General features: G+C 48.1%; 1 protein-coding gene across 3 annotated transcripts in view; it reads left to right on the top strand.

Moving 5' to 3' along the window:
• The window catches only part of LOC107185350 (protein sprouty homolog 3), a 51,464-nt gene extending 46,423 nt beyond the window's left edge, over positions 1-5,041 (top strand). For all 3 annotated transcript variants that reach the window (XM_015573017.1, XM_015573015.1, XM_015573016.1), the window contains exon 2: positions 3,057-5,041. In XM_015573017.1, coding sequence (XP_015428503.1) covers positions 3,659-5,023 — 1,365 coding nt within the window. In that variant the 5' untranslated portion in view covers positions 3,057-3,658 and the 3' untranslated portion in view covers positions 5,024-5,041. The remainder of the gene's footprint in view (positions 1-3,056) is intronic.
• Positions 5,042-15,247: the final 10,206 nt, after the last annotated feature.

Here is a 15,247-nt window from a genome sequence, read left to right as displayed (position 1 = left end):
AGAGCAAGGAGGGGGGGAAGGGTCAAGGGAGATTCGGTGGTCGTACACCGGCTGCTCAAGCTCGCGAAACGTTTCCCCTTATCTGCTGCTCGGCCGTGCACAGCGACTAAAAGCTCTGACCTATGGCAGTCGGTCGGCGATAGGCCGGCGCATTCCTCTCCGAGTGCACCCTCTGAATGGGCCGCCTGTTTCTTCACGAACACACACACACACACACACACGTATCTCTGTGCGCCTCCATGTATGTATATACATACGTATATATCCTGCGTGGGTTCACATGTGTTCGCGAGCACACCACCGAACCTCGCCGATTCACGGACCATTTATGTAGGATCATCCAATGGGAGAGCGAGAACACAGAGTTTCGACGATTTATCGACGATGTATTTTCTTTTCTTTTTTGTTCCGAGGAAATTTATAGATCCCTCGTGTCTCTCAGAGAAATTTGTACTGGTGTACTCTGTCTTGACACTAGCTAGCTTTCGAATAATGTACTTTCACGATTGCACATTGATAACAATAATTTACTGTAATGGCTGTAAATTCGCCCAATATACAATCGAATAACAGAAAGAACGTATTCTGATAAAATTGAATTTAATCGTAATTAAGATTAAAATTAAACGAAGGAAGGAAGTTGTCGTTTCGTTTTCTTTTTTGTCACCCTGTGTAGAGAGACAATTGAATGATTCTTCCCAGCTCTTAGTCGTATAACTTCCGCTATGTGGCAAAAATCATAAAGTGTATCCTCGAGTAGGTTTAATCTCTATTCAGATATTAGAACCTTGTTCGCCCCAATAACAGATCGAAAGACCGTTCGAAGTTGCAAAGATTGAGTTACTCGAACTTGATTGGCGAGAAGGGGGTGCCTGTTGTTCTCGTTATCGGACACGTTTCGCTCGACATTTCCAGACGACAATGGATTAAGCCCGGCGGCAGCGGTGTAAATCAACGGGTTGCTGCTCGCTTCCTAAAGGGGGAAGATTGAATAGCAGAGCAGCACAGGAAGTTAATGTATTCGGTTTCGTAAGCGTCGGGGCGCCGGCATCGCCGCAACGATCCCTCGGGTACCTACACAGCGGATGCGTGTAGGACGACGCTGCGTAGTGGTGTGCCGCGCGGCGAACAAACGTCGTTTTCCTTCCAGTTCTGTAGGCACCTCGAGAGAGTGGGTCGGAGAGCCGGTGTTGAACGGATTACGAGGCAGATTTAATGTCATCGGGCTTACCTACGATCGCCTCGCTCCGTCCAATTATGTCCCCCCTCATACCAGCCGTTTTACTCTAGTTCCAACGCTATCGGCCGGGCAATCGTCGTTTGAATGACTTCTACGTGGAAACGACCACGCGATCGAGAATTGTCCTTAACGAAGACGACGCGCTGTCACCTCCCCTGACGACCATTTTATAGAAATAAACGGGTGCTTATTAAATACAGGTCGATCAAAAGTTTTTACACTGCTAAATCTTTCTTCCCCGATCAGATTGGAAAGGCAAATTTTCTAGGCAAGGTAGTTCTAGATTTCTGGGCCTCTAGTACAGTGGACTCTAACTATATTGCCACTAAGCATATTGCCACTAAGCATATTGCCACGCGAGACACTTCCCCTTGACACGTCGCTCTCCCACCACGTTCCGTACGCCGGCGCACCAGTACGACCCAGCTTGTGCGCAGGCGCTGAGGCATAGGCTACGACGATAGAGCCTAGCACGGAGGGGGCTCTGAACTCATTGCCATTTTACTCCCCTACAGCCCCGATCATGGCGATATAGTTAGAGTCCACTGTAATTCTAGACTTCGGATGCTCTCGTCTACATTCACAATGTATGTACAAATACTCGTGGCCCCCAAAGTAAGTGGGCATCAAACAGCTTCTTCTGATCTTCGAACGTAGTCAGAACCGTGTTCGACATTATCAAATATTCGAAACATCTGAAGTCTTACGAAAGTCCAACCAGCATTCTAAAAGAGAATCGGTTGGATACAGGCCTGAGGCAGCAACGTCGCGGATAGGCGGAGGACAGGACGATTGGTCTCGGGCCGAACAAAACGCTCGGTTCTTCCAGAACTGTGGGCGCTTCGAGTGGGCTGGTGACCACTGAATCAAGAAACTCCGGTGCACGGGCCTGGCTGCGCCCACTCGCCGTTTCGCGCGCTCGCCCACGTACCCCCGTAGAGTCCGAGCCTCTACCTCGAGAAGCGACACGTAGGTAGTGAGCCGCGCATTAGGCATCGTTCGTGGCCGAAAAGAGGTGCGATCCGAATATTCCTTTTGACTTGGCCTGCCTCGGCTGAATCCTCCTGCCACGTGTCAGTCGATCCTCTTCGAATTGAAAATTTTGGTTGGTTTTTGATCGTGGAACTTTGTTGAAGGACTGCTTCGGAACACGGTTCTGGAAACCGTGCAGAAGAGAATGTCGCGATAGCTATTCTAATTTCGAGTTGTGGACGAATGGGGTTTGCGTAGGTAACGTTATCCGGTATTGTAAATCTTACTCGAGTGTAGAATGCAACGAGCCGAGGTGGCGCGGTAGAATGAGCAATTCAATTGTCCAGTATCTTTTCGCTGGGAAATGTTAACTGTTTAAGTGTAGATAACGCTAGTCTGAGACACACGAATAATTCGACAATAATAACTTCGTAACACTTTCGACAACTATTCGAATGTGTGTGATCGAATAACCAGAGTCCTCGAAATTTTTCATTAGGTGGTGGATAGTGAAAGGAAAGTTCAAAAATTCATCATTGACACGAGTGGTCTGTAGGTAACCCTTTTATGCCCAGTGGGAAGTATACATGTCACATTTAGAAAGTTGTATTTCCAGGAGGGTTTTGTCGTGAAAATACAGAAAAGGCGCGTAAAGTAATTTTTCCCTATTTTTGTACTATTCTAGTTCTTATTTAAGAAAGATGTACTACTATGTGAACTCTGTCGACTTTTATTTTTGAGAAGACTTACTACTTACGTCGTCCGACACCAAAATGGTTAATATTCACGTTTGTCGAGAAATGAGGGAGGAACCGATCATTAAAGGATTGATTACCATTTTCAGGTGGGGATGAAGCGCGTGTCGCGAGGGCGAGAGGAAGCGGACGCGGAGCATTACCGAGCACCATCCTCGCTAATGGAACGCCCTTGCCGAGAGTGCCACCACCTCGCGCGGGCTGGGCAGTGCGGATCAACGAGGCGACACTCACTACGCAAACTCAGTCAACTAATCGTCAACAACAACAACAGCAGCAACAACAACAACATCATCAGCAGCAGCATACGTCGAGTAGTCCAGGTACACCGAGAGCCGTCGAACAATGGGCTAGCGAGCGGGCAGCATCGTCGTCGTCGGCTTTGTCGGTTCGTGGTACCACGTCACCATCATCACCAGAAGCAACAGCAAGAAGATCGGGAACAGGATCATCATCATCATCACCAGGAAGGGAGCAACAGCAGTACTCGTCGTCGAGTCGAATCGGAGGTGGAAGAGGAGCAGGAGGAGGAGAAGTCGCAGAGGTCACCAATAGTGGTATCCATTTCCCGGATCATTGGCAGGAGGAGGAAGAGCTGGAGGCGAAGAAGAAGGAGGAGCACCGGAAGCATCGCGTGGACGCAGTGGTGCGTTACCAAGCCGAGCATCTTGGACTGAGATCCGGTCGGCCGATGTCGCAGAACAATGCGATACCGCCGCTCTCGCGGCCACCTTCCTCGCAATCTACAACCGTTGATCACGCAGCCGTTCCCAGCCTCGACGTCAACACCGCTGACGACGAAGACGCGCATTCCTCTCCCGTACGCCCCGTCCAGATCGTTCACCCTATCCGTCGGCACGATCACAATCGGCCGTTTCCACCCCCACGAGTACCGGCCACGCACCTCGCGACGGGACCGCCGACACTACCCTTGACAACCACCAACAGCATCATCTCCACGTCACTCGTCACGACAACAACAGCACCCACGACCCCTCCTCCGTCGAACCCCAGAGTCCTGGTCACCGCGCCTCTCAGCCCGTTGTCGAGCACCTTCCGCAGCAGGCCACGTAACGTGGACACGTCGAACGAGACACAGAGCCCCAGGCCGTTGTTGTCCACCGCCGATACTCCACCGAGAAGTCCGATCGGCGAGGTCAGCCTGACCGTGCCCCGACCGGACGGCGAAAGGACCATCAACGAGTACGTCGAGGCGCCGTTCAAGAACTGTTGCCTGAACCAGGACCAACGACGTGTCGACGATGAGAAACGTACCGCGGTCGATTGCCCGAAGATCGAGAGGAGGCATCAACGGCAAAAGTGTCTGTCGGACGCGTCACAGGTCGCCGCCACCCATCACAGGCTACACGCGACTAGAATATCGCGTCAGCAGGCGTTTCGGGGTGGATCGAACACGGTTGGCGCGAACCCGGTTGCGTCGTCCACCGCGAACACCACGACGGTGAACAGTACCGTGACCAAGCAGCCGGTCTCGTTCACCAAAGAGCCGGCGAACAGCCTCGCCTCGAGGACCTATGATCCTGCTGGTCTCTCGATAATGTGCAATTTTTGCGGCCGATGTCGGTGCGAATCGTGCCGGGAACCGCCGCCGTTGCCCAGCAAGTGGTTGTGCGACAACAAGTGCTTCTGCTCCGCGGACACGATACTCGATTACGCGTCTTGTCTCTGTTGCGTGAAAGGACTGTTCTATCATTGCGTGGACGGCAGCGGAACGGGAGGGATGGACGGCGAGACGGCCGGGAACTGCGCGGACGAGCCGTGCTCGTGCACGGGGAACAGAACGGTGTCCAGATGGGCCTGTCTAGGAGCACTGACTCTGGTGATGCCGTGTCTGCTTTGTTACTGGCCGTTCAAGGGCTGCGTCGCCCTCTGTGAGATCTGCTACGCACGTCACGCCGCCCAGGGTTGCAGGTGCAATCCCGGAACGTTGGGGAGCTCTGGGTCCTCCGGTAGGCATCATCCGGTCGCGAACGACATTGGGGACTCGAGGGACCCGGAGAAGAGGTTGCTCGACCCGGTCACCCCGGAACTTTAACCCCCCTGCGGGTTGTGTCCAGACAGACGAGTGGGGGGGGGGGACAGCTAGCAGTGGGACATAATGGAGTGGAGACCCCCGGTGGGTGTGTGCATGTGTGTGTGTGTGTGTGACGCGGTTGCACGGATGGACACACTTACATATGGGAGCAAAAAAAAGTGAATCGCATCAAGTACAAGCAGTTGCATTTAAGTCGAGAAACGATAATATTGTACACGTTCGAAGCTCTGTGGACGAGTTTGTACGTCTGACGTCGCGAGTGTTTTATTATTTATTATTCTCTTCCATGCGCGCGCGCGAATGTGAGAGAGATAAAGAGAGCGTGTCGAGAGAGAATTGTGCGGGGGGGAGTTAGCGTGTGTTGGGAGAAGGAGGGTGTAATAACTGGACAGAGAGAATGGATGGATGGATAGAAAGCATTGAGCTCTACAAGGTGTGTCCCACCTAACGTGAGCACCTTTAATATCCCAGTTGTTTTCGAAGATATAAAACAATCCGAAAGGATAGTATTATTTGGATTAAAAATATTTTTTTCTGAAAGTTGTATTTTTCGAACTTTTAAGGTGATCGACTGTTTTCTTTTAAATGGGACTACATGTTTTTATTAGCGTGGCGTAATACCTGAGATCAAAACCAATCCAATGACCTATAATAGTGGGACATTCGTATGGCCTTGAGTACGAAAAATCCACAAATGTAAGAAAGTAGATTATTTAAATAGTAAAGTAACTACGATAGAGGGATTTGCGCAAAAATGTATCAAAGCTGTGAGCATCACTTTGAGCATTTATTGAAATACATTTTCTGCGAATCACAAGTTAAGTGAGGTACTAAAGGTACTCGCGTTAGATGGGACATTTTGTATACTAACTGGAGAGCGAATGTGCGAAAAAGTAGAGGCAACTGGAGGTCCGACGAAAACGGAAGATATTCTGTGAACCTACTCTTCTGCTTCCTATTATCCTCTCAATCTGTACCATTCTGTATAGTACATTTGCGTGTAGAGGGGCGGTATAGATGCCACGCCGTGTTCTTTGCACGTCTATAAGACTAAGTTCACGACATATCTTCCCTCTTTCTCGGAGCAGTACTCATCCAACGGTTCACTCTCTAATTAGTATAGAGCTCAATGATAGGAAGTCTAGGGGAGAAGATATATAGGGTAGAAAGAAAGAGAGAAATGGATGGCGGAGAAAGGGCGAGAAAGAGGATGATAAAAGGTACGCGAGCGTGCGTATTACGCAGAGACATACCACTTACGTATAGATAGGTCTGTACACGATAAAATATATAAATAGTACGCGCACACACGGAGCGAACGAGAGTGTATGGAGAATGAGAGAGAAAGATGGTAAATAGGAGAAACGCTAAAGTATATTAAAACGCGAGCACGTATATATACAAATTACACGCATACGTGTACCGTGTATAGATGCGTGTGTGTTGCGTACGGCGTGTCTGTGTTGGTCTGTCGCGTTGCCCATCGCTTCTTTTCCTCTGTGAATGGGAGCCAGCGTGATCAAAAAGAGGGGAGAACGGAAGAGGATTAATGGAATTTCTACTACAATATCCTCGAACGAGATACCACTAGTCTGACAAACATATACAGTAAATCATCGATGAGTGTTCGAAGGCTCCTCGGCACTGAATATTAAACATTTCGTAAACTAATGGCCATATACGGTCGAAACAAATATTATTGGCTTCGGAATTTCACTGTGCTAAACCTTATTAAACAGTCAGCTTTACATACGAGTATCACTCATCGATGATGTACTGTACAATGTGGACGGGCAAGAGTCGTATCGTGTTGCGTATGAAAATGTATCGTATGGCGATACGATACAATGATACGCAACGGTGATACGATATAAGGATACGCAACAAATGAATACGCACTGTACAGTAAATAATCGATAAATGTTCGAGGGGGTCTTCGGTGCTGAGTGTTCAGACACCATCCACACTATTGGGCGTTTGACTGGTTCCACGAGGGACCCCCAGCGGTGAAAATAACGTCTGAACACTCAGCGGCGAGGATCCCATCGAACACTTATCGATGTATACTGTATACTCGTCTCCTGTACAAAAACTTTATAACTAGACTTCCTGTTCCTCCTGCGGTCTCCTCCACGAGCCATTTCGGTTGAAATACACGCCCAAACCCCTAAGTTCCCCATATACACGTCGAACCGATGGGCCGCGATATACGTCAACGCGAACACCCTGTATACGCATAGGCTATAGACATGTACATTGTATTCAGAAAGTAGGAGAGTTTTAAAGAATCGTGTTCGATCCGCCGTATGGCTGTCGATAGGAAACGCGTGAGGGAGAATCAAGAGGAAACGGGGGGGGAGGGGGGTGGCACACCGCGAGGGGGCCGGAGAAGAGCGGCGAAGAAAGGAAGTTGGCAGACGAAGAGGGGCATTGGTGAAGAGTAAGAAGGGGGGAAGGGACGAGAAAGAGAGAGAGAGGATGCTCTGAAAAGAAGCATTGTTCGCGTTTCCGAGCGTTTTCCTCCGGTCTCTCGATCCACGGGGAGTATATGTACCATGCACACACGCTTTTGTACTCGTTAACGCTTCGCCGTATGTATCGAGCGTGTATAACCGAGGGTTACGACGCGCCACAGATATCGAGATAACGCACGTAGCGTGCGTGCGTGCGTGAGACCCTGGATCGTCTGTCTCTCTGTGTAACAAGAATGAACGGGGGCGGCGGATGTGTATGTGCGCGAGCCTGTCACGTGGGTGTGTGCGTACGGGGGTTGGGGGAGGGGGGTGATGCGGGCAGATGGTAAAAAAAAAAGGGGACGGGTCCCGCGAGGGCGTAGGGAGAGGAGAGATATCCGGGGGACGCGCGTCAACGTCTGCTCCGCCGATGGAGAGGACACGGTGAGATGAGATGAACTCGTAAATTTAAGGATCACACACGGAGACGCGATTAGTCTCTACGGACGGCGTGTGTCCACTTGTCGGGAGACTCTCGCTAGTTGGTTTTATCTTCTGTGAACGACACTTCCGAACGGCCATTGTTTGTGGCGTCGAAACCGTAATAAAATATGTTTAAAATGGAGCCAAGAAGCTGGGAGGGATATGGCGAAGAATTTTCTCCCTGTTTCTCTCTCTCCTAGGTTCTTGGCGAAGGCATTACGCTACTATTTGAGTATAACTGACACGTGGACACGTGGTGTGGAGGGCCCGCGGTTCCCGCTTCCGCAACAGTGAAAGAAAAAACTGGCTCGAGTATTCGACGAGACAGGGCGAATGTAAATAGATATCCCGTGACTGGTATAGGGGATGTATTGGTAACGGGGTGAAAAAACGTAATTCTGGTCAAACATCTTGGATTATATATGCTGTACAGAGAAATGTTTCAAATAAATGTTATTTCCTCGTAGAAGCGTAGAACCTTGTACGGCGTTCCATTGAAAAACACACATGACGGGCGAGGGGGGCGGGGGAAGAACCTGTGGTGCGCGCGCAAAACAGGTATATACACCCGGTTGGCTCCGTCTTTAACCTTTTCGCTTCAGCGACCTTTCGAGAAGACGTGTCTGTGCACACGGCATTCGGGAATTCGGATTGCTACCAGATGCTCTGCAAATGGGTGCAGTAGTGTCGTAAGGCTGATATTATTCTATTTCGAAAGTGATTATCGAGATATTTTCAGAGACTAAGTCGCTTTATTCAGTCTCCGGTAACCACGGAGAACATTCACCTGTCTCACGATCATGGCGTCCGGGGTCATACGTGAAATTTCGACAGATGACTGTAATCGCCTTTAATATCCCACACGGCTGTACAAACAAAAGGGTTAAAACAAACGGAGCTGTACCAGTTGGGTGCATTCTACACAAGTGTCTCAACCGTTCTTTTGAGGGTCATTGGACGATTTTTGGCACTCTTCGATTCCCAGAAATATCCACAGCCAGCCACCGGATCGGTTGAAGCTCGGAAGATCACGTACCAAGGGAGCACAATCTACCCACGTTCCGAACACAACCACGCGCATTGACTTTCGTCGCGCGCACAGTTTGGCGATAGCGGCGGGTTACCACGGGTTAACAACGCCGGCCCCAACGGAGTTCACTGTGTCTCTCCCGACACTCTTGTGGCGTACGAGGCGTCGTCGCTTCCATATCGTTTGGATTCTCGTATTTTTTTCCCAGTATTATCTAGTCGTGCGCGAGTTTAATTAATATCTTTTTCGGTAGAAATGCGCGAGTGAGGCGCAGGGGGATAAGAGGACGCACGCGCATGGTCGACGAGCAGTGAAGGCGTGAACGGTAACGAACGTTAGAACGGGTTAAACGCGTGTCGGGGGTAATCGTTTTCCTCGTTAGTTCGGCTTCGACCTCGCGAGCTGCGATTTTTGGAATAATTAACGCTTTCGAGGCCGCTTATCCACCGAGGAGGCCCGCGAGACGAGTCTCTCTCGTCCCGTGGTGTGTTGTTTAATTGCACGGTAAATGGCGCGGCGCTTCCCAAGCGGACCGAGGTGTATATAGGGTGTCTCGTTTCAGTGTGACCACCCCGAATATCGTTTCTGATTGCGAAAACGTAAATAATATTGTATACGTGATTTAAATGGTCTTAAGAGTCAGTATTAATTGTTTGATCTCGACTAGTTTCTAAACTCACAAGACCGAGGTTAAAGTTTCTAAAGAGTAATATTACAGAAGCATGAAATTAGTAAAAATAAACAAACACAGTATAATACCATCTACTGAATTTATCACGGTATTTAACAAAATTTAAAATTTTTAGAACAGTTAAGAACTCGGGCGACGAAGTGGTGTAGCGGGCCCTTCCTCTACGCTGCTTCTTCCTTTAGTGGAAGCCGAGTTTGCTCGTGATATGTGTTTCTCGATCACCCAAAACGGAAGGAAGACTTCTGGTGGTGTATCGTTTACAGACAGACGAATACGGTATAAAGAACCTGGCCGCGCGGCAAAAGAAAAGTCGTAAATTCTCTTCTGTCCGGGCCGAGGAAATTACTTTTCAAGGACTCGCGATCGGAAAGCGACCACGACGGTGGAACACACTGCCAGAGGCGGGAAAGGAATGCGCTTTGGAAGCGCGTTCGGAGAGCCGCCGAGAAACGGTTTTTCTTCCGATACCTCGCTCGACTTCGCTATCCGCGAAGATCCCAGCGAGAAACGCGAAGAAACGAGGCGGTTCGTTCGCGGGATCGGAGTTTGCAATGAAAACGATCGGCCTAACGCGTCGATAACTGCTCGGTAGGATCTCTACGTTAAATACTTGTGCTTCGTTCCCACTATTGGGGTGTTCCATACTGGAGACTCGGCCCGAAATGCAGTTCACGAAGTGCAGAAATCTTGACCATCTACCATAACTGCTCCAAAGCGGTCACGAGTTTCGAGCGTTAATCGGAGATATACTGCACCTAATCGCGGCGTCCTCTCTCTTATCCGATCTTACGCTTATACGTGTCTGTTGTGTGCGCACGCGCGTGTCTCGCCAACACAAAAGAAAGTAAGTTCTTACTAATTATTAACTCTACACGCGCTGTATATGTCTTGTAAATATATACATATATGCATTTTATTAATGCATTTCTGTCTAACCACATTGAAAAGCGAGTAGCTTCCGTGGAACAGCCGAAATTCTGTCTCCGACACCTAATCATCCCGACCCTCCGATTAATTTTAGATTACAATCTGTCTGCTCTGTCGCAACCACCTGAAAGAGGGATGGGTTTCTTCTGTTCCTCCCGTCTCCAATCTCCCCTTGTCCACTCTCCTGGCGTGTTTGCGTCGCATTTAGGCGGCGGGGGTTAGCCTCCGATGGGGGGGATTCGAGGCGTTTCCGGTGGATCGAACGGGCCTATTCTACACACGCACAAACATACCCTGTGGAGACGAATGAAAGAAAAAAAAAAACTACAGAAACTGCCAGGTGACTGGACCAATATATGGTCGTGAAGGGAGGAAACAAATGGGAAAAGAAAGGGTGGAGGGAGGGGAAGAGTTTCACCGGAGGGGAGCTCTCGAGGCGAAAACACCAGGCACCACGCATAGGCGTAGGGTGCCGATTAGTACCCTCCTGAAGGTGAACACACGCAGGTAGTATATACGTGCGCGAGTAGAGTCTCGGTTAGACACTAGGGGGATCGTTAAGGCTGAATTTCAGGAAGCCGTAATTGCAGAGATCAGTTAACATCGACGTAATTACGATATATGTATATCTTATGTACACGGAACGTGTGCAATACCTAGACCCGAGAACAGGAGAGTGTAAGAAACAGAGAGTGAGCGTGTGTGTTGTGTATCAAACGTGAAAAAAAGGTATCGATTCGGTGTATTAATCAGAGTTGGGCAGAATTTTATTCCGAATGATACATAGTGATAAAGCTGCGGTATAAGCTTCGAACAGTTAATTAGATGAAATAATTGTTTGTCAAATGTCGACTTATTCAAGAAGTATTATTTTATTATAAAAATTGGAATTTCCATGTTCTAACGATTAAAAAGGAGGAAGTACTTTTTATCTTTTATTTGTTATTCGAAAGTCTTTGTCTAGACTCTAGATAATGAATTTGCCCATCTCTGGTATTAAACCACCGGTTTTCTGACCTATCCTCCAGAGACCCCACAACCCCTGATGGACACAAATTCGCCTCGAGCTGATAAGGCTTTCTACCTTTGATATAATATATACATATACATACGTACAGAAATACAATATTATGCGTTACAACGTCGAGAGGAACTCTGGGTGAGAATCGAACAGAGAGGAAAATTCCACTCTTCACTTTCCAGTTGATGCGAATTCGTGTTCCGTCCGTAGGGATGCGTTGACGCACATGTTGTTATCTAATTGTTAGTAGATTCGCGTTTATACCGGCAATTGTTAATAAAGTTAGTAAACAAATGTATATACTTGGGAGCTTTTTTTTTTTACTTTTTTCCATTTATTCTCGTCTCTGGTTGTTGGTAGATCCGTGAATATACCGAAACGTTGGATTAACAGACATTAATCGAAATGGAAAGTAAGTTCTTTTTTCGAATATTCATCTGAATCTTTTTTATTGCTTTTCGTAATATGTTCGAATATGCTACAAATGCGTAGAAATTTTATTAATTAGTGACCTAGGTATATCGACGAACAGAGTGTGGATCTTTACGCGGAGTCGTGATTTTGCAGGCTAATTTGCGGGTCTCGCTGCATAAATTGGTCGTTAAAGGGGGACGCGGCTCGAATATCTCATTGTACGTGGGATGGACTTGAAGAAAACGGATTTCCTGCGGTCTTTGTTCTCCTTTTACTTCCAATTTTCTCCGAGGCTAATTGTTATCCTCTTATTTTCAGTCGTCGACGAGAATCTAGAGAAGTAACGGATGTTTATTTTATTATACCAATCCATCCTTTGACGAACGTGTAACAGAACCGTATACATTACAGGCTGACAAAAAATAGACCCGTATATAGTTTCGGTTATAACTTTAATAAATCAGGATAAATTAAAAAAGTAATAGTACATAACAATAATATATGGCCACGAGTTTAGTATATTTAGAAACATTCAAATTTCACATAATTCAACATTTAAATATTCCTCAGCTCAATATACAATCTCCTTTAAGAGTGCAAACGCGTAGCATCGACGACCCAAAATTTTATACAAATTCCTCTATCCAAGAGACACAATCATTCGTATTTCGTTCGTAGTCTAACACCAACGTGTTCGACGTGTTCAAAGATCGCCGCAAAAGGGTGTCGAGTCGACAATATATATTATAAAGACGTAGGGATAGAAAATGTAGTCGCTCGGGGATAGAGCAGGGCCGGTACTTCGGGGTACTTCCGGTCCGGAAGTTAGCGCGTCAACGCATAAATCGAAAATTCCACGGAGTGACGAGAAACGGGGGAAAGAGACGAAGGAGGAATAATGAAAGAGAGAGAGAGAAAAAAATAAAAAACTTGTACGGCTCGGCCATCTGTTTCACTTGTTCGTGACCGATTCGTGACGGTTCGAGTTAATCAAGGAGAAAGAGGAAGAAAAAGAAGATGACGCCGAGGAGAGGCCTCTACCGGTGAGCGAAGAGTGACGGTGGAGGGGGAAGGGGAAGGGGGGGATGACGAGCCGAAAATAAGAAGAGAGCAAAGTGGCAGGCTGGCTGGTCCAGTGTTGTCACGTGACCGGAAGTGGCCTCTTCCCCACCGTTCGGCTCCACCTTCGATGCCAGGAGACTTGTACACCGAGAGATCCCCTTCCCTCTTCCTCCCGGGCTTCATCCGGTTAGCGATGGGCATTCAATTCCCTCTGTTGCGAGTTTTGCGAGCGATTTAGCTATATAAAGAGGCACGGAATAGCGATGGGACCGACTCGCGAACGGTCACACACCGTCGGTTAGTGGGACGAAACGGATAAATCATCAAATTTTCTTCTAAACGACTAATCATATATTTAGGAAAGTTTTTTTTTAAATTGAATCTTTGAACGAAGAATCCAACCTTTTGAATAATTTTTTTTTAATTATTTGTTTAAATAATATATTAACAGTAGAACTACCGAACCCATCAAAATGACGGATTACAGATTTACTATTTTACCATCGCTGAAATTATAATGGTGATTTTGGCGGAATTTATATTGGCTTTTAATTTTCTACGGAATTTATTTTAACTTCGACTGTGTAATTATTGTCGAATCTGATGTAGGAGAAGATTTCCGAATTTGTACAGCCGCCTATGTTGAACCACCCTACTGTAACTTGTCATCTGTAAGCAATATGTGTAAAATAATGGTGATTGCATCAACTAACTCGGTATATAAGCAACACATATTGTCGATCATACAATGCAAATTGCTTACAGATGGCAAGTTAATGTAGTGGTCCAACCTAGGTGACAATGGATTACACATCGAGCAAAGCAATTTCTTAAGACGATCAACAATTAGACGAACAAGGCGAACCGCGGACTTTCATAACGTAAAATTTCAAAGCTAAAACCAAGCAGATCACCGCGAACGTGCATACGCGTCGTGAAAATCGAGGATCGCGATCGTTCGAAGCCCAGGGGACTCGTCTCACTCGTCGCCGTCTCGAGGCCATCGCTACCTCCGGTTACTTATCCCTTCCTCTCCGCTCGAACGAACGCATCAACGAGGGAAGATTGGCCTGGCTTGCTTTTGCCTTGCTTTTGCCTCGCCTCGACGACTCGTCCGACCACGTTCGAAGAAGTCAACGCTACCGGGGGAAGGGAAGGAGGGGCGGGGGAGGGGGAGACGTCCTTTAACCCTTTCCCGCGGCGAAACTAGTTTTCTCCCCGATACAATGTACGCGCAACCAGCGACAGGATAATTTCACGGCACGAATTAACTCCCCGTGGATGTGACGTGAGAGACGGCGATATACCTGCTACTTATCGTATCGTTTTCGAACGAAGGATACACACCGAGCGGATGCAGGAAACCGGCGGAGGGGTAAACCGACGAAAAAGTTTGCCCCTCCTTCTTCCCCCCCCCCCCCCCCCCCCCCCCCCCCCCCCCCCCACCCCCCTCTCACGTTCGTTCGTTCGTTTTGTTCTGGTCTCTCCGGCGGAGGCACGGTCTCCGGTGGCATGGCGTTCCATTCGATACATTCCTGATAACGATACGATCGTTAATGAAAGGAACAGTCGTAAAGGCGCGTAGATAAGGCCACCGTTTAGCCTGGCGAGACACGCTGACACGACCCACGATGAAAAATAAAAAACGAGAAGCAAACAGCAGCAGCAGGAGCTTGTCGCGCGCTACCACACGGACCGTCTCTAAACAGAGGAACCACAAAGGACTTGATTGTTCGAATGGGACACACGTTGGCCCCGAATCTGGCCTAGATCTCCAGTCTATCTTTCCGATGATAGTTTTCTACCCCTAGCTTGTCCTATCCGACGAAACTATCGATAACGGAGTGGAGCTCCGGAAGTACGTATAACGAGTTGTATCGCCCATTCGAAATGTCGAAGTTGCCCGTCGCAAAGGCCTGATCGACGTGAAAAGGGCGCCTTTCTAACACTCGCCTAATAGAGACGGTCTTTGTACATGAGGCATTACGCGAAGTGCATCGTCCCGGAAACGGAAAAATGCCCCCCGGGGGCGAATAATGCGCGCGGACGGGAGAAAAGAATCTCGGAGATTGATAGGGCGATGTTCGCGGAACGACCGCGATATTCCGGGAATCCCGTGATATTTCCAGTGTCGTTCCGCGAA

The sequence above is a fragment of the Dufourea novaeangliae genome, unplaced genomic scaffold (assembly GCF_001272555.1).
Source record: "Dufourea novaeangliae isolate 0120121106 unplaced genomic scaffold, ASM127255v1 scaffold60, whole genome shotgun sequence".
Classification (NCBI taxonomy): domain Eukaryota; kingdom Metazoa; phylum Arthropoda; class Insecta; order Hymenoptera; family Halictidae; genus Dufourea; species Dufourea novaeangliae.
The sequence above is the reverse complement of the archived record's forward strand: the minus strand, read 5'-3'. Positions and strand labels throughout refer to the sequence as shown.